At 36.9% G+C, this 22,206-nt stretch overlaps 13 protein-coding genes across 13 annotated transcripts; 8 read left to right on the top strand and 5 right to left on the bottom strand.

The window, feature by feature from the left end:
- Window positions 1-20: 20 nt before the first annotated feature.
- On the top strand, window positions 21-1,760 carry C9374_011162 (uncharacterized protein; the record flags this gene model as incomplete). The annotated part of the gene is made up of 1 exon (XM_044686787.1): window positions 21-1,760. The coding sequence occupies one exon, from the start codon at window positions 21-23 to the stop codon at window positions 1,758-1,760; it is 1,740 nt and encodes a 579-aa protein (XP_044543257.1).
- A 165-nt stretch (window positions 1,761-1,925) lies between these two features.
- Window positions 1,926-2,477, bottom strand: C9374_011163 (uncharacterized protein; the record flags this gene model as incomplete). The annotated part of the gene is made up of 1 exon (XM_044686788.1): window positions 1,926-2,477. One exon carries the CDS (start codon window positions 2,475-2,477, stop codon window positions 1,926-1,928), a length of 552 nt encoding a protein of 183 aa, XP_044543258.1.
- A 398-nt stretch (window positions 2,478-2,875) lies between these two features.
- Window positions 2,876-3,145, top strand: C9374_011164 (uncharacterized protein; the record flags this gene model as incomplete). Its single annotated transcript, XM_044686789.1, has 1 exon — window positions 2,876-3,145. The coding sequence occupies one exon, from the start codon at window positions 2,876-2,878 to the stop codon at window positions 3,143-3,145; it is 270 nt and encodes an 89-aa protein (XP_044543259.1).
- A 284-nt stretch (window positions 3,146-3,429) lies between these two features.
- C9374_011165 (uncharacterized protein) lies at window positions 3,430-4,005 on the bottom strand (the record flags this gene model as incomplete). The annotated part of the gene is made up of 1 exon (XM_044686790.1): window positions 3,430-4,005. One exon carries the CDS (start codon window positions 4,003-4,005, stop codon window positions 3,430-3,432), a length of 576 nt encoding a protein of 191 aa, XP_044543260.1.
- Window positions 4,006-4,185: 180 nt separating this feature from the next.
- On the bottom strand, window positions 4,186-5,809 carry C9374_011166 (uncharacterized protein; the record flags this gene model as incomplete). The annotated part of the gene is made up of 3 exons (XM_044686791.1): window positions 4,186-4,877; window positions 4,941-5,015; window positions 5,062-5,809. The coding sequence occupies 3 exons, from the start codon at window positions 5,807-5,809 to the stop codon at window positions 4,186-4,188; spliced, it is 1,515 nt and encodes a 504-aa protein (XP_044543261.1).
- A 686-nt stretch (window positions 5,810-6,495) lies between these two features.
- C9374_011167 (uncharacterized protein) lies at window positions 6,496-9,009 on the top strand (the record flags this gene model as incomplete). Its single annotated transcript, XM_044686792.1, has 1 exon — window positions 6,496-9,009. The coding sequence occupies one exon, from the start codon at window positions 6,496-6,498 to the stop codon at window positions 9,007-9,009; it is 2,514 nt and encodes an 837-aa protein (XP_044543262.1).
- A 211-nt stretch (window positions 9,010-9,220) lies between these two features.
- Window positions 9,221-10,051, top strand: C9374_011168 (uncharacterized protein; the record flags this gene model as incomplete). The annotated part of the gene is made up of 1 exon (XM_044686793.1): window positions 9,221-10,051. One exon carries the CDS (start codon window positions 9,221-9,223, stop codon window positions 10,049-10,051), a length of 831 nt encoding a protein of 276 aa, XP_044543263.1.
- A 230-nt stretch (window positions 10,052-10,281) lies between these two features.
- Window positions 10,282-11,610, top strand: C9374_011169 (uncharacterized protein; the record flags this gene model as incomplete). Its single annotated transcript, XM_044686795.1, has 1 exon — window positions 10,282-11,610. One exon carries the CDS (start codon window positions 10,282-10,284, stop codon window positions 11,608-11,610), a length of 1,329 nt encoding a protein of 442 aa, XP_044543264.1.
- A 175-nt stretch (window positions 11,611-11,785) lies between these two features.
- Window positions 11,786-13,319, top strand: C9374_011170 (uncharacterized protein; the record flags this gene model as incomplete). The annotated part of the gene is made up of 3 exons (XM_044686796.1): window positions 11,786-12,389; window positions 12,472-12,956; window positions 13,056-13,319. The coding sequence occupies 3 exons, from the start codon at window positions 11,786-11,788 to the stop codon at window positions 13,317-13,319; spliced, it is 1,353 nt and encodes a 450-aa protein (XP_044543265.1).
- Window positions 13,320-14,814: 1,495 nt separating this feature from the next.
- On the top strand, window positions 14,815-15,900 carry C9374_011171 (uncharacterized protein; the record flags this gene model as incomplete). Its single annotated transcript, XM_044686797.1, has 1 exon — window positions 14,815-15,900. One exon carries the CDS (start codon window positions 14,815-14,817, stop codon window positions 15,898-15,900), a length of 1,086 nt encoding a protein of 361 aa, XP_044543266.1.
- A 94-nt stretch (window positions 15,901-15,994) lies between these two features.
- C9374_011172 (uncharacterized protein) lies at window positions 15,995-18,387 on the top strand (the record flags this gene model as incomplete). Its single annotated transcript, XM_044686798.1, has 2 exons — window positions 15,995-16,153; window positions 16,336-18,387. 2 exons carry the CDS (start codon window positions 15,995-15,997, stop codon window positions 18,385-18,387), a joined length of 2,211 nt encoding a protein of 736 aa, XP_044543267.1.
- Window positions 18,388-18,433: 46 nt separating this feature from the next.
- Window positions 18,434-20,266, bottom strand: C9374_011173 (uncharacterized protein; the record flags this gene model as incomplete). The annotated part of the gene is made up of 1 exon (XM_044686799.1): window positions 18,434-20,266. One exon carries the CDS (start codon window positions 20,264-20,266, stop codon window positions 18,434-18,436), a length of 1,833 nt encoding a protein of 610 aa, XP_044543268.1.
- Window positions 20,267-20,358: 92 nt separating this feature from the next.
- On the bottom strand, window positions 20,359-22,086 carry C9374_011174 (uncharacterized protein; the record flags this gene model as incomplete). The annotated part of the gene is made up of 1 exon (XM_044686800.1): window positions 20,359-22,086. One exon carries the CDS (start codon window positions 22,084-22,086, stop codon window positions 20,359-20,361), a length of 1,728 nt encoding a protein of 575 aa, XP_044543269.1.
- Between the last annotated feature and the right edge of the window lie 120 nt (window positions 22,087-22,206).

The following is a 22,206-nucleotide window of genomic DNA, read 5'->3' on the forward strand; positions in this document are numbered from 1 at the left end:
GATGAAAAAGATGAACAAAAATGAATGAACTGCTCAACCACAAGAAACGACTCACGATGGAAGAGCATGGAGAGGATGATCATCCCGAAGAGAAGAAGTTGAAATTGATGGGATCACCTTCAACACTTTCAAAATCATCTTTCATCATGGATGGACTGCCTCATGAAATTCTTATTGAAATATTTGAATATTTCAACGGATGTGTGTTGTTGAAAATCATGTCCAAAGTGTGTAGAGAATGGAATGAAGTAATTTCAAACAAATTGAATTGGAAATTATTGGTTTCAAGAAGATGTGGATTTGATCCTTTGATTCCTCCAATAATTTCCGTTCCGAACGCACAAGATCATCCAAAAGAATTTAACCAATTCTGGAAACGATATTTCATTGAAAAAATTGCAAAACACAAATATCAGATCATTACATTGTTGCTTCAAGACACCAAAAACAACTCTTCAAATACAATTTCAAGAGAAGACATTTTCAAAAGTGGATGGACTGTTGAAGAATCAATACCAAGATATTTGACATTTTCTTTGGAATACATTTCAAAGCACTACCTTCAAACCGTGTGGTTGACTAGTGACAATCATGAAAACGATAACAACGAAACAGAAAAATTTGAATTCATTTCGAATATTGAACAATTCTTTTGGGAATCAACACCACTATTCACTGGCTCATCTGTGAATACAAGTGACGACTATATTGCTCTGGGAGAATCAAAACTTGGAGGTTATCCTGACTTTCCTCGAAATTTTGAATGGCCCACAGATGATGAAGGCAACAAGTGGTGTTTCATTGCTCAGCTCAATGTTCAACAATTAGAATATTTTGATTTGACAAATACTGTCATTCCCAAAGGTGGAGGAATGATTTATATTTTCAGTCCACAAAATGCGTACGAACGTGATGGATCCTATTGGGGATGGAGAAGGAATGATCCACAACCCATCACATGGCTCAATGCTAACCAAATTAAAGAAATGGGTGGGTTGGAAAGAAGAAAAACCCCTAGTTCAATCATTGACAATACTCACAATGATGATGATGACTATGTCACGCAACCACTTTACAGCACAGCTCATAGAATGATCATTTCATCACATGTAGAAAACAGCACCAATTATCGTTTTAATGAGCTGAGACGTACGAAAAAATTTCCTCTATTTTGTGGCCATTGCTCTGGAATTAAGGCTCCCTATGAAGCAAGATTGTTTCATGTCGCCAATGAAAAAGATCATCATTCTGACTACTTGTATGTACGAACTGCAGAGGGCGACGTAGACTCTTTGACCTCGTTGTCAGAAATATTGGACGTTTCAGAAACATTCATGGATACGAGCCGTCTCTATGTCTTAATGGAAGAAAACACCGAGAAATTGGAGAACAAAGCCAAGAACCTTAGGCTTTTTACCATGGATCCTAAGGATGATTCCTTTCATGTTTTTAACAGTTGGAATGCTTTGCCCGTGTGTCATTCATATTTTATTCCTCATGACATTGTTTTGGAAATTGAAAATGAGGATACAGACTTCTGGAGCAACACTACAGAATTTATTTATGAGATTGAAAGCCAAGACGAAAAGACTACTCTTTCTCGTTCATGTGAAAAATTTAAAATGGCAGAAGTGTTGTATTTGGACAAGTTTGATTTACAGTTGGAGCCGCCAGGACCTGACATGGTTTTCTATCTACCAGCCTATAGCTTCAAGACAGGTATTATTGAAAAATCATTGGCTGAGCTTCCAGAAATGTGAAGTTTTATTATGGACTTTGTGAACATCCGAAATATTAATATTAATATATTTTGCAATTATTGTTTCACATTTAAAAATTATATTAGTTCATAAGAGTACTAGAAAAAGGAATTATTTACAAAAACAAGGGTGTTCAGATTCGAACAGAATCTGGTCATATTTACACTATCTCTTTGCAACGCGTGGCTTTTTATCATTCCCTCTTTTCATTGTCTTTTTTTGCTTGACAATTTTCGAGGAGTTTCGTTTCTTCCTAGCCACACGTGCTGTTGACGACTGACATTCCGCCTCCGATGCAGATGAAGACTCTTCTTCATTGGAAGAATTCTTCTCATCAACATCCTTATCGTTTGAAATTCGAGTCTTCTTGCAGGATCGGGACGTTTTGATTTTCCTTCTTCCTGCTCTTTTCGTCACAGTTGCTGTCAATGAGCATGATGACTCTTGTTCCGTTCGAGACATGTCCAAATTCATGACTATATCTGAACTTGCATTGGAATCATCATCTTCATGTTCTGTCCAATCGTCATCATGTCGAAGCATGGATGAAAAAGATTGTTGCTTGACTTGTTCCAGAAACATCATGAGTAAAATACTTCCATAATGTTCGCTTGTGACAAGTGGAGAGGATAAAGACGAAGAACTTTTGGAGGGTTCAGGCTGAGCAATGTGAAAATGAAAGGAAGGAAAAAACTCTGGAACGACAGTCGTGGTCATTTCTTTTTTTTTGAAAAAGTTTTTTAAAATTGTAACGGTAACATTTTGCGCCACAAGATCATGTTTTTGTCGTTCGTCATGTTGGCAAGCTCAATGACAAGCTGAGCACGATGAATAGGGTAGAGTGTTCTTGTTGTACATAAAAAATGTCTAAAAAGCTTGATCCATGGGTGCGTTTTTTTTCGATCGGAGCCTTCTCAATGAATCATCCATGATGCTTTTTAAATTATTGAAATCGTGATGATTTGGTGTGATGATTATTTTTGATGAATATTTGGAATTTTCAGAATGATCGGAATCATGTCATGGAACAAGTAAAACAATACAGTTATTCACTCAAGTACGCTTCTGCTGCGTTGAAAAATGATCGGAGATTGTATTGCAAGCAGTGAAAAATTATGGGATGCATGTTCATGAAAATGTTAACCAATTGTTCCTTGAGATTGAATGAAGAGTATTTAAAAGATTTTTATGGAAATCGACATGATGTCATGAATTATTTTTCAGAATATGGATCTTATTTTCATATGGCTGTTGCAACGTTATATGGAGAGGCCAAGTTACATCATGCACTCTATAAACAATTGGACAAGCATATTGATCCATCATGGAAAGTCAATGATATTTTAGGAAGATGTTTAATGACCAATGATTCAGAAAGATTTTGAGCCACGAAGAGACTGTGAAATATATTCCAATTTTGCAGGCGGTAAAGCAATTTCTTGAAGGAGTCAACCATGTACAAACTTTTTCCTCACTCGATTTGCGAATGTTGAAGGAATATCAACAATCATTTATTGAAAAGATGATGCAGGAGAACAAAACATTGAGACAACAAGTTGAGCTATTGAAGGGTCTATTGAAGGACAATGATATTGATTTTGAACACGTCATGCATGTTCAACAAATCCACTTGCTATCTAGCTTATAAAGGCCATCAATCAACAAATATTTACTTGTTATTGAACTTCCTATAAAATTTGAAAGAATTATAACTTTCGTTATCTAAAAATCGTCTCACTTGATTGACATTCTCTTTGACAGTTGAATTGATTTGTTTTTGTTGTGTTTTTACAGCCTTCTCAATTTCCTTCTCTTCCTCACTATCTGTGGAATCCTCTTCATAGGGATGTTTCAAACCATCCAATGCCAATTTTCTCTGCATTTTCCAATTCTTTCGAGAAGATCGTTTCGAACATTCTTCTTCCCACTTCTCTTCTCGACAATTCTCTTTCACTTGTTCTTTCAATAATTGAGGAGAATATGCTGGATCACTCATAATTTCGTAATATTCCGCAACGGCCTGTTGAACCAATGACGATTGATAACTATCGGAAAGAACAGGAACCCTTCCCCAAAGCTTTCGACTGGGTTCCGATGGCAGTAAATCAACGCCTGATACGGAATGACTGTTATTGCAGAGGGCATCCCGAACTTTCTTTCGGTACACTCTTCTCTCGCTTCCTTTACAATTCTTTCTGTATTCATCGCTGTAATAATCGACTGCCTTCTTGTGTGATCGTGTCATTTTTTTGGGTGAATGAGTGAACTGATGGAATTAATTGATCTTTGTTGACTGTTCTATTTTAAATGTTTCTCTTACATGTACGAGAAACATTTAAAATAGGACCTCTTGGTTCAAGTTAAAAATAGCAGTATTACGGAAATGAAAGTGTTTGCAAAGTTAGATTGCATTCCAAGACACCTCTTAGTAAACAACGAAGGAAATGTCATAGAGTAAATGATTGTTTGGATTTGAAAGTTCTAAGGCCTTGAGTAAACGTTCACACATTTGGATGTGTGTTTTCAAATCACAAAAAACAACAACTCCCATATTTTGTACTTGCACTCTCACAATCTTTCTAAAAAACTCGTCGCTTGTATGTTGGTAAGTTATTGGCATGATTGATCTCAAGTCCACACAACATGTTTGTTTTTGATAGCCTCCATAGTATGAGGTACCGTCAATAAATAAAAGATGTGGCATGTCAAAATATCGAAGAATTAAAAAGTCTCTCGAATACTGAACATCAAATACTTGACGAGAATAGATTTGTTCTAATAAAAGTTCATCCTTTGTTTGATGAACCATTTTTTCAACCTGTGCTCCGCCAAGAGATGACTTATCATAAATGACCTTATGCGCTCTATTATTATCGCCTGTAATGAAAAATTCTTGACATGTTGACGCGAAATCTTTCTGTCTCACCCACATGATTGCATTGGATCCGCAAAATATATTAGTAAATGCATACGTATTCAAATCCAATGTTACAAAGTCAGCCTGCTTCCACTGTTCATCCTTAATGAATTGATAGGCATTGTTTCTTCCACCAATGGAAACTGAAGCGTCTTCGTGGAGCAACACCACATGAAAATCTCCACAATCCATTTTCACAACTAACGCATCATCATTTATGAAATTAGTGAATTGAGTATCAATCATTGAAAACTATTTCATACCTTTCTTTGACATTCTTTGTGTCACAGAGCTCCAGCAATGATATGGTTCATGAAAATTAGTATACCAATTTTGACCTGTGTCGAGCTTGTAAAAATTGAGAACAATGAAACAACAACCAACCTGTAGTGTGAACATTGTAATCATCAACTATACAACAACTGAAAGAAAAACAACATCCAACATGATTAATTCGAGGTGGCTTTCCTGAAATATGGTCGATGGCATTTAGAAGATGTGCATTTGTGTCAAACACAATTTGCGGTTCGCTACAACCAAAGTCTTCATTTTGAAGCTTGGTCATTCGATAGTAACCATTACTTCCGATACCAAACAAGCAATAATTGTCATTGATTGAATTGACAGCTATGATCAACATGGCCTCTGAATAGCAATGCATTTGTAACGCCTTCCATTGTGTAGAGCCATCGAATGGAGGAACCAAAGAAAACCTGTTTTCATGAGAAAGTGATGTGTTTGGTTCTCGCTTACAACTCGCTCGATACAACATGCCACAATCGGTAATTAAGAAAATCGAATCCGAATTGACAAATGTCAGTACTTGAACAATAGATCCCATCATTTTCACGCTTTCGTCTTTGTGTTGTGCCATGTCTACACTATACGTGATCAATTCGTATTGACTTTGGGTCGGCTCTTGAGGTTCTTCACTATATTCATAAAAAGCAACAGCGGGTTCGGTAATATTTAAAAACATGATTGAAGAATGTAGTTGTTGCGTGGTGGAGATTGAAGATGAAACCTCTCCTCCTCCTCGGAACGGAAATTGTGCCTTTTCCATCATGTTATTTTTCAGTATGTTCTGTGTTTGGCCCACTTGATCATCCCGAATGATGTTTGGTTGTTTCATTTTTTTGTAAAGGTGAAACACCGAGGTCTGTTCTTCAGATCCGAGTGCCACTAGATTTCAAAGCACCGTTAAGGGATGTTTGGAAATTGTGTTCGTATTTAAAATTTATTAAATTTAAATTGCTTTTATATATAATTTTATTTTGTGCACCGAGAGATGTGCCTTGTCCTTGTATCTGTTGCCACATAACAACAAATGTGCCACATGACTGTTGGAGACAACAAGCCAATGAAAAGCAACGGAACATTGGGAGAGAGTTACCATGGATGATTCCAGATGAACATGTACTCAAAAGAAAGCTCTCTCAAGATCCTTAGACGATTCCACCAATTGGAACCATTGTATTTTGAGGTTCAAGAATTAAACGAAAAAAGTTGTGAAGGAATTGATTATCGCTTAAAAAATTGATTCAACACCACTCCCTGATTTGATTGCCTTGTTTAGTTGCTACTTGTAAATTCTTGTTGTTTGGAATCGAACAAGGAATACGTTGTTGTTGGTTGTTAGAATTATATACACACCAAATATCTACCTCTGACCCGCCCGACGGAAGCAATAGCCAACGGTCATAAATAATAATTATTGATTTTATCTAAACTTTCATCATCAACCCACACACACACGGATTACATTAGAACATCAAATTAATGATTGAAAACAACACGAATAATCCGACCAATAGTCGGATGCTCTTCCCCAGTTCTAGCCGTGATAACAGCAATAACAGCCAGCAGAGAGACAACACCCTTGCTCAATCATCTACATCATTGCTCTCAACAACCACCTCCGAAACCCAACATCATCACGGTTATGATTTGGACAGTACCACCTCCTCTCCATTCTACTACAACGGCACCAACAATCAACAGGAACCAATGGCCGAGCCAGGTTCTTTCTTATTGGACTCGGCTTCTGCTGCGGATCATCATCATCACCACAGACATCATGCACCTAATGTTGGTGTTTTAGATCACGACGAACTGTTTCCTGCCCATGAGCTTGATGGGTCATTTTCTACCCTACTGCATTCTCCTCCACAAATCGCCGCAAACATGACCAGTTTTCATGGCAAGCCATACCATTCAAGTTATCACCATGCTTCTGCACATCATCCCCACCCTCACCACCATCATCATCCTCATCACCATCACTCTAACGATGAACACCTTCTTCAATGTTTGAATCAAGACAATTATATTGTTGGCAGACCAATGGTACGCATTCATGTATTTCCGAATGGTACACTACAATACGGAAAGATGATTTCATTCGATCCAGTTCATACCTCGTTTGAGGATTTAATAGCCATGGTTTCTGCAAAATTTAGATATTCTCTCACGTTAAGTGGCAACAAGGATGGCTCTCTCAATAATGCATCAACCACGGATCAGGTTGGGGCTGGAAGTGCAAGAAGTGAAAAAGAAAGCGATGGATTGCTGCCAAAACTCTTCTCGCTTAGAGGTACTGAAATTGACAGCACCGATCAAATTATTAATAATGATGTTTTTTGTTTTGTACCACCAACAGAGCCATTCAGACCTCCTATTAGTTTGGAGAGAGTATTGTTGAGTAATTTAGATTCCTCCCAACCAAAAGCCTATCATGTCTATTCTCACGCTCTTCCTTCATTTACGGGTAGTAACGGTGTCACCAACAGCAGTGCTAATTCTAGAAGTACGACACAAATGAATCGAGAACGGGTCTCCTCTTCACAACCGTATAATCCTGAAGAAATGGCCGCTGTGGTGGGACCTCCTCAAGTGGCTTCCTCTTCTTCTTCCTCAACCGTACCTCACAATACTCAACAATATTTGGCATCCAACAACATGCATGCAAACAATGCCAACAACCTCAATGAAAACGTTCCAGTTGGAACTAACACCACGACTTCGTTAGACACTGCACCATTTTCGACTCCCACAAAGAAAGCACTCACAAACAAACTCATCTCACACGCTCCATCATCTCCAGTCTTGAGAGCCACTCCAACGTCACTTCTTCCTGTACATAGAGGATTCCCTGTAAATATGGTCGATCCAATGAATTTCGCAACTCCATTCCATTTTGCTTCGCCCACTCATTTTTCAAACAATACAGCCACTACACCAAGAATTAAGAAGCAAATTATTCGCCTCATTCCCGATTTATACTATCAGATTTTTTCATTTCTCACACACAAAGAACTTGCTTTAGGTATTGGCTTGGTATGCAAAGAATTTGATCGAGAGTTTGCAAGAAATGAAATGTTATGGAAGGAGCTCTGTATGAACGTTTACAGTTACTACCTGAAAAGAAAATATCAGAACATGACCAATTCAAAATCATCAGAGAGATATCCCAGATTTTTCTCTAGCACTGCGCTTCATGAAATCAAATCCAAATTTATGAACGCGTGTGAGAAGCCACCTGGCGGATATTACAGATCATGGAAAACATATTATCGATTCTTTGTGAATTGGGCTCTGAAATTATGCTGGGATACTTGTGAGAGAGGAAATAACATCAAATTTAAGAACAATAATGCAACGATTTATCGTGAAGACAACATTACATATCATTGGCAAACTGTGAGAACAAATTTGCCAATTCGAATTCCAACAGAATTGGAAAAACGTAAAAACGGATACATGACTCTTCCACTTATTTCTGCAAGTGATCTTGAAAATGGAGAAGTAGATATCATTACGGATGATGTAGCAATCTATGAATTTGAAGTTAAGATTGAAAAATTCGACAAGTCAAACGCGAATGGGTGGTGGATTGTTGTCGGCCTTGAAACAGAGGCCTTCCCTTACAAGGAATCTACTCCTACCAATCTAATAGGATATGATAGACATGCTGGATTTGGATATGCAGGTGGAAATGGTGACAATCTACATTTCTATTCAAATACACATCTCAAACACAAACAACCATTCACGTGCGATCCAGTAGTTCAGTGGAATAATGTACCTTTTAATGAAGGTGACATTGTGAAAGGTCGTATCAAGTACTATCTCAAAGCTTTTGAAGATGCGATTGATCCCAAAAACAATATTGGATCTACTCTGTCTTGGTACATTAATGGAAAATTTGTTGGAGAATGTTTCAGAAATATTACTGGAACTCTATTTCCAGCAGTTTCTCTTCTTACTAACCAATCGGTCACTCTCCGCTGTGTGGATCCAATGTTTGAGCTAATTGCAAAGGATTTCAAATAAACAAACTTGTAGAGACTCTGGCTCTTTCGTATTTGTTTTTAAAAAAACCAAAAAAAATATTTTCAAGTCAATTTCCATACAATCGTTGTCATCACTGCTGTTGATACAAATTCATATCCATACATTTTATTAGGTCAATTTTTAAAGTCAGATCGGATCAATTGATTCTCTCAAATTCTATCATTTAAACGATAATACCATCATCATCACGATGGCCGTAATAACATCCAAACAATATATTACCGTTTACAATGCATTACAAGCGATCGAGTGGATTAATTTATTACTGTTAAGAACTGTTAGACCTCTAATAGAAAAGCATGGCTGTCGATTAAAATTTACAAACAAACAAGTAATAGAGCGATTATCGGCAAAAAAGCCCTCCTTGTGGACGTTCAATGGAAAATTTCTGAAAACCATTCAAACACTGCAATTATTAGAGTCAGTTCATGTCATTACAGGGATAACTCCAAATTCATCTCTCTCAACAACGCTAGGGCAAACACTTGGCAGAATGTTTATTACATACTTTATTGGAGATGATTTACCCAATAATGATTTAATGACGGATATCATGATGTTCACTCTACAAGTGTCGTGGGCGTTGGCAGATATTATTCGATATTCACATTATATCAGCCAAACATGGGAATTGGAAAAAGAGCCCAAGGCAGCCAAGCTTGTGAAAATTCTGAAATTTTTAAGGTACAATGCATTCTTGATTTTATACCCTGTGGGAATGTTAAGTGAAATTGGATTGGTGCTGCGTGTTGTTTTTTCTAAATGGTTACGAAGCGAGTCTATTAGCACGTTACCACAAACCAACGAAATGTCAGCAACAGTAGCACCTGAGCATCATGGCGTGAATAATTCTGAAATCACGAGAAAGAAGAAATTACCATCTCAATCTTCCTCGAATCCATATCCTCTCTACAAGAAGATTTTAGTTTTATTTTTCTTTGGATTTATTGTGGCGTATGGCTATCCCTCTGTATTTTCCCACATGCTCAAACAGAGAACCAAGCATATGACGAGTCATTGAACTTACACCTCCACAGTTTTTTGAGAGCGATAATATCCCACTGGTTTATCTCATATATTCCCATAATATTATTCAACAACTTGTAAATATTTGATCTAAACGTTTGTTCAAGCACAGATTCTTTTCACATAACTGTTAACTTTCCAAGAATAATTCTAGGTCTGACCCTTTCGTTGAAAGGACAGATTGTGATAGAATTTAAGATGTGTTGGATTTCACTTTTTAAAAAAATGCTGAAAAATTCAAAATCCAAATCATCAAACTATTCCGCCATCTCCGATAAAAGTCAGCTTCAATATGATGCAAATTCCAAACGAATATTAAAACGATTGATGAGAGAGTTACTGCTCACCAAAAACGTTGCTCCATCGACTGTGACCAACAAGAAGGATTCTCCTCTTAAAAATTATTTCAAAGATTTCCCGATGGACGTTCTCGTCGGAAATGTTTTTCAATTTATTTCATATTTTGAATTAATTCATAATTTTGCAATGGTCTCCAAAGAATGGTTTTTCAGTGTTTGGGAAAAATATTTATTTAATTCTTCCATCTCGAGATTGTTTTTAAATTTTGAGAAAAGTCTGAAACGATCCTTTCATTTTGCCAAGCTTGGTGGTGAATACACCAAATTCCCAATTTTATTACCCAGTTACGACGATCATGTGATGTGTGACTCCAATTTTGGAAATGTCAAACTAGAACCAGTGGCTCTGTTTGGAGAAAATTGTGAAGCAAAATTACACAACTTGCAAGAGAGTTCAAGACAATTGAAATTTCTTCCATTGGATCCTCTTCAAGAGTATCGAGTGCTTCATAGTGCCAAATTTTCCATCGATCAAGATTCTGACATTGTCTCTCGAGAATTACATCATTTAGAACATTTTCGAAAATATGTGACAGGTCCCATTCGAGGAGCTTACCGTCTTTACAAAACCTCTCCTAAACGTGTGCCTCTCAACAAGTTCAGTTTTGCCGAAATATTTTTCGAGTCCTTATACAGTAACAAGGAACATGTCGCTCACATTTTCTTTCCTTCGTTTTTAAAGAAGGAAATTAAGAATTTGAATGTTTCTGAGAAGGATCAAAATAAGGCATACTTTGCTTGCATGGTTTGGCTCATGAGAGAAATTTTGAGTTTTTTCTACATGATCTTTCAATATCGAATGTATAGTACGAAATATTCGAATAAGAGTTCTGCACAATGTAGTTCCTCGGTAAACAGTACAACCATCATGAATACAACAAATCGTAGTAGTAGTAGTGGTAATGATAATAATAGTAATACTATTTCTACAAAGAACAACAAATATCAACAAGTAGAAGAGGAAACATTCGAAAGTACTCCTTCGAATATAAAAATTTGCCTTCGAGAAAAGAGAGTTTGCCTTTCACGCTATGAAGGACATGACCACTTTTCAAGTCATGTTGATGAATGTTTCGCACAAGTAGCAGATGTTCTGTACGGAATGAATGTGATGAATGCCAATTCTGGCCTTACGATTGGTTTCATTGGTTGGAGAGTGTTAAAAACGGATGTGACTTTTAAGAAGAGGGTTTGATCTGAATGCGACAAGTGACTTGTGAGAGGATCCAAGTGGTACAATGGAAGGGTAACTCCGAAGGAACATTCTTTGTGTGTTACGCATGTTGTTGTGAATGATTCGAATCCTTGAGTTCTGTCTCGTTTTTCTTGTGAGTTTGTATTCACGAGCGCCAAATCCAAACGAAAAAAACATGACGATCAGTTCCAATACAACAACAACAACAACACCTCAGCAAGGTTACTCATGGTCGTCGTCGCCACCCAATTTTAAATTTTGGAAAATCCTCGTTGTATTGGCAGTGACTTTTATTGTGTGTTTTCAATTGGCACACAATCGTACGAAAGGTCGACCTTCAGAAAGCTCCGCAGAAAACTACACACCAATGATGGCACGTTCAGCGCTTTCTGTGACACCCACTTTGACACCACGTGAACAAGAATTATATGTTACTAATCAATTAATTCCTACAGAGACCTTCTCCCATGACGGGAATGTTTGTATTGTCACTACATTTACTCCTTCATGTGAAATTGAAACAATACTCAAATTACCTTCGAGTGGAGTTATTTCTCATCGCATCTTGTTTAAGAAATATGAAGGAAAGGAACCTCAAGAAATGATTTGCCACAAGGTGAATGAAACTGAGGAATTGAAGAAAACGAATTATTTAATATTGGTGCATAAGGATGAAGGTGAGCCAATTCCTGGATATAACAATAATTTCAAACATGCAGTGTTGGAAAAATTAGGAGTGTTGTATCCTCATACAAAGGTCGTGAAATGGTTACTTGGAGGTAAGTTTAACGCTACTCACACACATGTCATGCGTCACTGACCGAAATCGTGAAAAACACCGAAATTACATGTCAATGTTAGACGAACAAGTAATAGTTCTCAAAAAAGAAAATTATGAAAATTATGACTTTGTTTTTAGAAATTATTGGAATCATGCACTCACCACATTGAACGCCACTTTGCAAAATATTCACTTCTTTCCCCTCTTTACATGTTATCCCTATGTTTCGCAATCTCATATTCCCCGACTTCCTCCTCTTATTCAAAACAATGAAAAATTAATGAATAGTATTATTGAATATCAGTATGCTTCACTCGTTCCTGCTTCGAAACGAGGTAAATTTTGCTATTTCAGAGGTCAGCGTCGAATTCGATCTGGTTTTCTCATTGCGCGAATGAATAAGATTCTATTCGAAGAAAATGGCAACCAGGTCTTGAAAGAAATTTGTGACATTTCATTCACGGATGGTTTCAATAAGGGAAGCAAGGTCGATTATTCTCTCCAAATGTTAAATTCTGCTCTAATATTGTGTCCTGCCGGAAATAATCCAGATCAATTCAGAGTGGTAAGTATACGATGACTAATTCTGTAATTGTCATGAATCATGTGACATCTTTTTCATGTGTGAAAATTTTGAATTCGATTCTCATTTTCTTAAATCAAGTGGGAAGCCCTCGAGAATGGAGCCATTCCAATTCCAGAAGAATTGGAATCCTTTAGCGGGTTACCCAAAGATCATCCTTTGAAAATCATCGACATTTCGAAACATCCCTATGTGAATCATCCAGATTTGATCAATTTAATCAAACACTTTTATGAAAATCCAAAGAAAATGGATGAATATCAAAAAACTCTCTACATTTGGTGGTTTCAATACAAGCTTGAGTGTGCCAATAAGATGTCACGAGCATTAATGTCCAACGATTGAAACCTAACGCACATTCTCACTATCAAGGATGATAAAAATTCACAAACTCAAACTCTGCGTTTGTTCAGACTTGAAATGGAATAATTTAAACAAACTGTGGAGAGAGATTTGTATTTCTAAATTAGTTCGTCATCATTTCCATTCACACATATTCAGTACCATTTTTAATCCAAACGCTTAATAAGGACATCATGAAACGAAACATCTCTAGTGCAGTTGATGGGATGCCCCTTCTCCTGTAGAAGTGTGTCCATTAGCGTACCTCAAGGATTGAGCAAAGATCCAAGTCTTGAAGAAAAAACAACAATTCCATTGCGACCTTTGCAACATCATGTCATTAAGCTTGTCCTGTGAACGTTTAAACTTGCATTGTTTATTTTGTTCATGTTTAAACAAGTTTGAACAAGTTTTAAATTGTTTGAACTTGTTTATAAAGTTTATTATGTTTGTTCATGTTTGAACTGTTTAAACATTTGTGAACAGAAAACACGAGAATCACAAATAAATTTAATTTAATTTAAAAAAATGAAAAACACACAACAACATTGCCACTAACACTTCTGGTGGCGTAGTAATTATGACACGTTGCTCAATGATGTGTTTAATGCGCAAAGAAGCATCGGCATGAGATCTCTATTTTGCCATCTTCTCCCAATAATACATTTCTTGAAACAATAATGATATTCTTTCCCTTTAGCCATAATTATTCCGATTCGTGATAAATGTCATCCTGATAATCAAAACCAATAACAACGAACGGGTGATAAAGAAAAATTCTTCTCTCTCTCGCTCTTATTCTGTTGTTCATCACTGAACATCATTTTGCTCTGAGTTTTTGTGTTCATCAATACCACTCTCAATTGTTTCATTCACAGCCTTTCATTACCTTACTAAACCCCTAAAGTCTAAGAACTATTCATATCAATAATTTTCAAGAATGCGATTAATTGTTGACATTGAAACTCAGGTCAATGATGTCAAAGATTATTTGACTGCTGTTAGGAATGTTGAAATACGAATTTGGTTACTATTCACCTTGGTCCGAGAAATTAGTTGTGTGTTTGGATGGGAAGTTTTTTCTGCCCCTCATTATACCAGAGACCTTGTTACACGATTATGAAATGGATACCAAACAGGATGGTTTATAATTTCGATGATTTGGATCCAAAAATCTTCGATATCCCGAATGAAAGCTAACTAATTTTCTTTCCTTACAAAACGCAAAATGAAAAAGGTGACAAATAGGAAGAAATTTCAATTCTTTAGAAATTAATTTTCGTTTGAACGTTTAAACGTTTGAACGAGATTAAACGTTTGAACTAGTTTGAACATGTTTATGTTGTTTATTTTTGTTTAAACATGTTTATTGTTTAAAGTTTAACCAAGTTTGAACGTTTACAGGACAAGCCTATTGGCTTTCATTGTTTCGCAAATTACATGTTTGCCCAACCACCATCACAGTACGAAGGAGACAAAATCCCCAATACAAGGCGAAATGCAAGATCATGTCCATCGATCGTGTCATCCATTGTTGTTAACACGGAATGAAATTAAGAAGAGAGATCAGACGGCAATGCATCATACAACCATGTCACTCCATACGACCATGGCAGCAGACAAGAGAAATACCACCACTGCCGATACTATGACCACAACATGCCATCCATCCAGTGTGATGTCATTACTAGAGTCAACGGTGTCATCATTACCAGCAAAAGCATGTCAACAACAAGAAGCAAATTTGATGGAGACTATTGAAACGCTGAAAGAGACAACCAATGACATGGCACTACAAGAGCAAACAATTGACCAACTTACACCTCTAACGAACCACAAATACTGCATTGAACCATGCCCATTCGAAATTCAGAAACAAGACTCGATCTCTTTCATTGAACAGCTCAACAAGGTGATTCTCGAATTTCCAACTCTCAAAAGCTTATTACCTCACATACCAACCACATCACACAAGTACTGTGTGGCATCTTCGAGTCAATCGATCCTCATTGAACATACGAACATGAAAGATTGTTTGGATTTTTTAACAGATTTTGAAAAGTATCCTCAAATCGTAGAAGGAATACATTCAGCAACTGTCACGTGTCACAAACAAGACGACCACACGAGGATGGTTCACATGAAATCCACCATTCTCTTTTCCACTCTCGAATATGACATTAAGGTGACACGAACTCGAGAAGGAATTTCCTTCACTCACGTCTCAGAAACAAGTCCTTTTAAATCCTTCACAGGTGGATGGAAATTGGAAAATGTCGAATGCCACAACAACCATTCCTCCAATAAGAATGATGATCGAACGACCATTCGAGCCACGTATTTCATTCACATGGAAATAGAACCACAAGTACTCTTTAAGGTTCCATTACGAAACGGATCCACAGATTCTCATGGAATTTCAGCAGATGCATCCTTGTATGAATGGCTCTCCAACAAGAATGTACCAACTCTCATGCGAGTGATGAAGAAACACATTGAAGAATACAGCACACGAAAGAGAGTGAAAGAATTTCACATCAAGCAAAAACAATTGATGCAACAAAGTTCCATGCTCTTTTTGTAATAATTATACAAAGAATTTGAGAAGAACCTTCTCTTCAAATAAATAACAAAATCATTCGAATGTTTTTATCATGATAAATTTTACAAACAAAAAAATGTCCCTTCTCTATGATGAACAAGATCCATGGAAAGGATGGACCATACAAGATGTGTATCAAATGTCGGAGAAGCAGTTGAGAGATTTTTGTCGGGAAACCATGATCATGCCGTCCTCAGAAATACCCTCTCATGATTTGAGAGTTGCTGTGTGGAAGGTAAGAATTTGAAATCATCGTTTGGATCATTTTGGTCATGACGGATCAATATGATTTTTCATATAACCATGATAATGAATTAATGATAATTAATGGTTGAAAACGTGAACATCATCATACATGATTCGGTTAATCAAAACATTCTGATGATTTTTTGGAAATTGTTCTAATCAAATTAATAGAAATTACTCTCAAGCAAGGCTGCACCAAGCGAACTGACCGAACAATCCTTTGCCATCCATGAAGAAGGATCACTTCCGATTAGTAAAAGTCAACTGATTGAACATTTGAGCATGACCGATCAAGACAAGTCTACTCTTTCGGAAAGTGTTGTTGAAAAGACGTTTAAAATTCTGGTATTTCATCATCAGTATATGGCTGAGAGAGCAGCTATGGCAAACTCTTCTTCATCCAACAACATGATGGTCCCACCTGTCATTCCAAACATTTTGAGTTATCGACCAGAAATGGCAAGATTTGTCTATCAATTTATTAGATGTATCAACGTGGAATCAATGCCTTGTTCCGAGTTATATCCAATGGTTTTTGTCATGCTCACCAGATATTTCAAACCGCTTGAAAGTAAGAACAATCCATTGTTAGAAAAAACCGACTCTGAACAATTACATCTCTTGTTGGATTGCTTTGATCAAATGTTTAGACTTTTACTTCAGTATCACGATCCAGAGTTGCAAATTCATTTCGATAGACATAGATTAGAAGTCATTGTTGACGAAATTATTCCATGGTCAAAATCTTTATTGGTTGATTTGATTATACGTTCCAGCTCTAATTTTATTGAAATATTTACATATTTCCTCGATATTTTAATTATTGAACGAGACCCTGTGATATTTACCTTTTTTGTTATTGCAATTTTAATGAGAGACAGAACAAACTTGCTTAATTTAACAACGACCAATGAGCTGAGACAATATTGTAAAGATGCATTGTCCTCCTCATCTACTTCTAAACAACAGATAATTGTTCAAAAGAGTGATATTTCTTCCTTGTATTTGGAAGTTAAAAATTTGGAAAAGGAAACTCCTCTCAGTGCTCGAAATCAACTCTTGTCACTCTTTCAAGCATCTGCCGAGGTAAAATTTGACATGATCAAAAAGCAATTGCAAGAAAGTGTAATTTTGCCAATTCCAACAAGTGAAATTGTTGATTGTTTCACCAAAGATCGAACCAGACAGCAACAACGAGCAAAAACGACAAGTGTCAAGTACATTATCATTGATTGCAGAAGTGTGAAGAGTTTCCAATATGCACGATTACCAACAGCAATTCATATCGGTACTCGTGTTGGATATGACGACGAGAAGATGAAAGCTATTTTACAACGATTCCAAGATGCCAAAGGTTCTCATTTCATCATTTTTGGTACTGGAAGAAAATTAGCAGAGGAAGAAAATTTATTGCGAGTTATTGCAATGAAATTTGTGACTGCAACTTTTTCACATGTGTCCATTGCCATTGACGGCTTCAAAGGTTGTATCAAATTCATGACTTCAAATCAAATCGAATATGTCAAAGATGAAACCGTTGAAAATGCTAACAATAAGAACACTTCGGGAATTAACACTGAAGAATGGGCACAAAAAGTCTCGAGTTTTATTACATGGGGTAAAAAGATGGCAGAAGAATTTGTCAATGAGAACAAGGATAAGGTTCCTCGTTTGGGTGCCTCACTTAACAAGGCGAAATCCACCCTTGAATCCAAGATAAAACCTGTGTTCTCACTGGGAGAAGAAGGTTCAGGATCTGATGATGATGACCTTTCCAATACAAGCGCTGTTATGAGTGGTGACTCGTCACAACAAGAACCAACCACCGTTGTGAAAATTGATGAATTATCTACTCTTGGAGAGAATATTGCTCTATTCACTGCTCAAACCAGAAAGACTCACGAACCAAGATATATTGTATTGGGAGATAATTTAATCATGTGTTTAAAGCCACATCCACAAATACTGGGTAGTGGCCTTATTTTGTGGAAACGAACATTGAGACAAATCGTCAAACTCTCGTTTAAAAAGACAGATAGCACTTCCTTGTCTTTTACTCTCAAAGGTTATCCAAATACTCTGTCGTATGTTCCTCAACCTCATGATTCCTCGCAGAAAGATCAAGCTCCTGCCTCCTTTGTTGAACAGCTCTCGATGGAGAAGGCACAAGAATGTATTGAGCTTGTGCAAAGAAATATTCAAAAATTGAAAGAAAATAAATAATTTATTGGCCTGCCTGAATAACAAAATTTCTCTGATCATAGTCACACTATTTATTCTTCTTACCCGTGGTGGCATTCAAGAATTGTTTGTACTCTTCATAGTATTGAGAATTGTCCTCATTCTTTTCACCTCCTTCTTGGTTGCAAATCGTTATCAATTGCGTAAATAAATTCTTTGCCTTGTCAAGATCTTTGGTGTGATCCCATGAAAACTTGGCATAATTAAATAAACTGTGCTTGACCACATTAATTTCTGTGTCATCATAATCCTTCGTTGCTTTACGATAGTGTTTTTCTGCTTGCTCCAAATTATTCAACTTGGTATAGGTCAAGGCAAGGTTTGTGTGAACTTCACTGGCATTAGGATTGAGGCTGAGGGCTTTCTGGAACTTATCTTTAGCGTCTTGATAGTGTTCTTCTTCAAATAAAAAGGATCCATAATTATTGAATAATTCCACATGAGAATCGTTGGGTGTCTTGGATTCGTGTTCCTCAAAAGCTTTCACAGCAACATCAAAGGCCTTCCTGGCATCAATTTTGTTTCCACACATACGTTCAGAGATGGCATAATTCATAATGATCGTGCATGATTGGAATGGATTGAGCTGAACGGATCGCTTCAACACATCTCTTGCCTTTTTGAAAATGGCATTTGCCTGCGAAGATGGCTTGTTCATTGCATCAACCATTAACACCATACCATAACTAGACATGGTCATGTAATCTGTAGACACAATTCCCATAGCTTGTTCTAATAGTTGAAGAGCTTCTTCCACATTAGACTCCTCTTCAAAGAGATACATGGCATAATTTCTCAAATTGTTTACATGATTTGGATTCAGTTTGAGTGCCATATTAAAGTATTTCTTGGCTTTCATTCGATCATGCATCATATTTCTGTAAAAGACAGCAATATCTCCCAACACATCAGGATCATTTGGATTGTAATGTGAAAGCAATAAATATGCTTGCTCGGCATTCTTGATATTTCCAGTAAATTCGTTCAATGAAGCAAACATTAATAGACACCTCTCATCATCTGGTTTATAAGTCAATGCACGAAGCAAGAATGATTCTGATTTGGAAAAGTCTCTCATCTTTTCGTCATGATAATACATCATGGCCAAACAGACCGATGTTATAAAATCACATCTTTCGAGTCTTTGGATCAAATCATTTCGATCCGATATGGCAAACTTCTCTGCTAATACTTTTTCTCCCTCCTCCGAGAGCACCAATTTCTCAATTCTGCTACGAACTTTTTTCAAAAGTGAATTCTCTCCTTTTGGACAGTTTTCCAGAGCATTCTCTCTCAAGTCTGCATCGTTAATGTCCTTTAAGAATAATTCACTGAATAATTTAGAGGATTTTGTGAGTAATTCATGGCTAAGAATTTGCTCCTCTCCACTTGGTTTACAGCTCTGTCCGTAATAACCATACAGTAAACAATCAATGGATGAATCATATTTAGATTTCTTTAATTTCAATTTCTTCTCTCGAGGAATAATTTCATTGTACCAAGTCCGAAGATATAATTGAGCACTGGAAACATCACCGTGTTTTGAAAACAAGCGAAATACAGCTTCAATGACTTCTTTTTTTGCCTCACCCAATTCAAACTCTCCAAAAACCACTGGTTCTTCCGAAGTGGGTATTTCTGTTGGTGTTGTGGAAGATGATGAAGCTTCCTTTTTAAAAACAAATAAAGAAGAATGAAATCCGAAAGCTTGTTGTGAGGATTGGAAATTACTGGTTCTTTGGTTTGATTTGTTCAACAACCAAGATGATGAGGCATATTTGGCTTGCGGAAGAACTTTTGAGCCTGCTGGTCGTGAAAAGAAGCCAAAAAGAAGATTCCGTCTTGTTGATTGGGAGAGCATTTTTTAATGTCAGAAAGTCATTGTGAAAAGTCGAACAAGGTCCCATCAACCAAATTCATTCTACTGACTTTATTAACTCCCCTAAAGACCAATTAATGCTCACACAATGAAAATTCTCTCTCAAAGGTTTCCTCATTTTCATGCTGGACATGGAATTTTCTTTCTTTCATCAATCCAGAACGTTCCTCTTCTGCTTGCTTACGGGTCATATGAGGAAGGAAACCGATAATATTGTTCAACACAACTTCTGCAGGCAATAACTTGGTCAAGATTAAATATCTATTGAAAAGGAAATCTCTTCTCTGAACGTCCACATCACTGGTTGAAATAATTTTCTTATCTGGATCGACAACAAAGAAGACGAGGATTTTTCTTTTTGCCACCTTAGTTGGATCCAATGGGAAGAAATGTTTCACTCTATGTTGGTAGGTATTAGGGAAGACAATACATCGATCTTGTTTAGTTTCCACACAGCCCAAATAGTTGAATAACAAATCTCCATCATGAAGTCCACTGTTGTCGAATGCTTGTTTCACATTGTCCTGTTCATAACTAATGTCAGTATCATCAACACTGCTTCTAAATTCCAAATAACTCTCTTTCACATTTTCAGATTCATAATAATAAATTCCAGTTGCAACAATATTCTCATGAAGTCCTTCAGTATGCCAGGTGCCTCCAGGATAGTATTGCTGTTCGGGAGTGACGATGACAGTGGCAGCCTTAATAATAACTTGGCAAGTATCCTTCAAATATGGCACCCAATTCTTGATGGGTTCGATGAAACGTCCCAAAACTTTACAAATCACATCTTGCAATGGTTTTTGAGTGACTTGATCGACATTGTTAATATAAGATAATGGTTCAACTGAATATTCTCCAGCGTCATGATGAATTTTGAAATTGGTTGGCATCCACAAGTAATTAATCACTGGTTCAGGAGGTGGATAAAAGCTTCTATAACGAGAAACTTGAGGTGTTTCCTTCTTCTCCTTTGGCTTGTTTTTTTCAATAAAGGGAGAGCCTTCAACGAGTTGACTGTACTTCTTCGAATAACAATAGAGTGAAGGATGGATAATATCCAACACTTGATGGTTAGAACCTGGATGCCAATCTAGTTTGTCATCAGGAGTGTTCTCTACCAATGAGTCAATTTCTTTCTTCAACTGTTGTTTCAACTCTTCAGGAATCATGCCATCATAACGTTTACATGCATACGATGGAGCCTCTTTGAAGTCAAGAGCACAATGTGAACAAGGACATTCACAAAACTTGGTAGATCTCGAGTAATAATCAAATCTATCCTCGTCGTCAACTTCCTCATCCTCTTGTTCATCCTCGTCATCGTAGGGTTGCTTAACAGGATTTGCTCCACAACATCCACAGCAATGTTTGACACCTCTTCCTAAAAATTCAATATCCCGAAGAATGTCAAAAGCCACTTCAACACTGGCCACAGAAATGTTTTGATCCAAACATTCATGTGCCCACTTTTCGGAAAGATCATCCAATTTCGTCTTCCAATTTTCTTTCTTGACGACTTCCTTCACAATTAAATCGACATGGAGAGGATTAACTTGTACAGGGCGATGCTGTTTGTTGTTGGTCTCATCATTGGAGCTGGAATGAGCGAACTTTCTCAACTTGAAATGTTTGCCAGAGGTATCCGATTCTGGTGATGATGGTGTAGGCGGTGAGTTCTTCTTGATGGCCATGTATAAATTCGTGAATTTTTTTTGTGTTGTTGCAACCCAATGAAATCCATGCAACAGTGGAAGTTGTAACGGGTTGTCAGCACAATGTTCCAAGTACACCAACATTATATTAAGGATAAAAAGATCATGAGCAACAATAATTTTTTTCAACCTGATGGCAAAATTAATGATGGGAAGGTCATTGTATCGGACCTCATTCCCTTTTTTGTCATTCGATCCTTCCTA

This window comes from Naegleria lovaniensis, assembly GCF_003324165.1.
Source record: "Naegleria lovaniensis strain ATCC 30569 chromosome Unknown tig048, whole genome shotgun sequence".
Classification (NCBI taxonomy): domain Eukaryota; phylum Heterolobosea; class Eutetramitea; order Acrasida; family Naegleriidae; genus Naegleria; species Naegleria lovaniensis.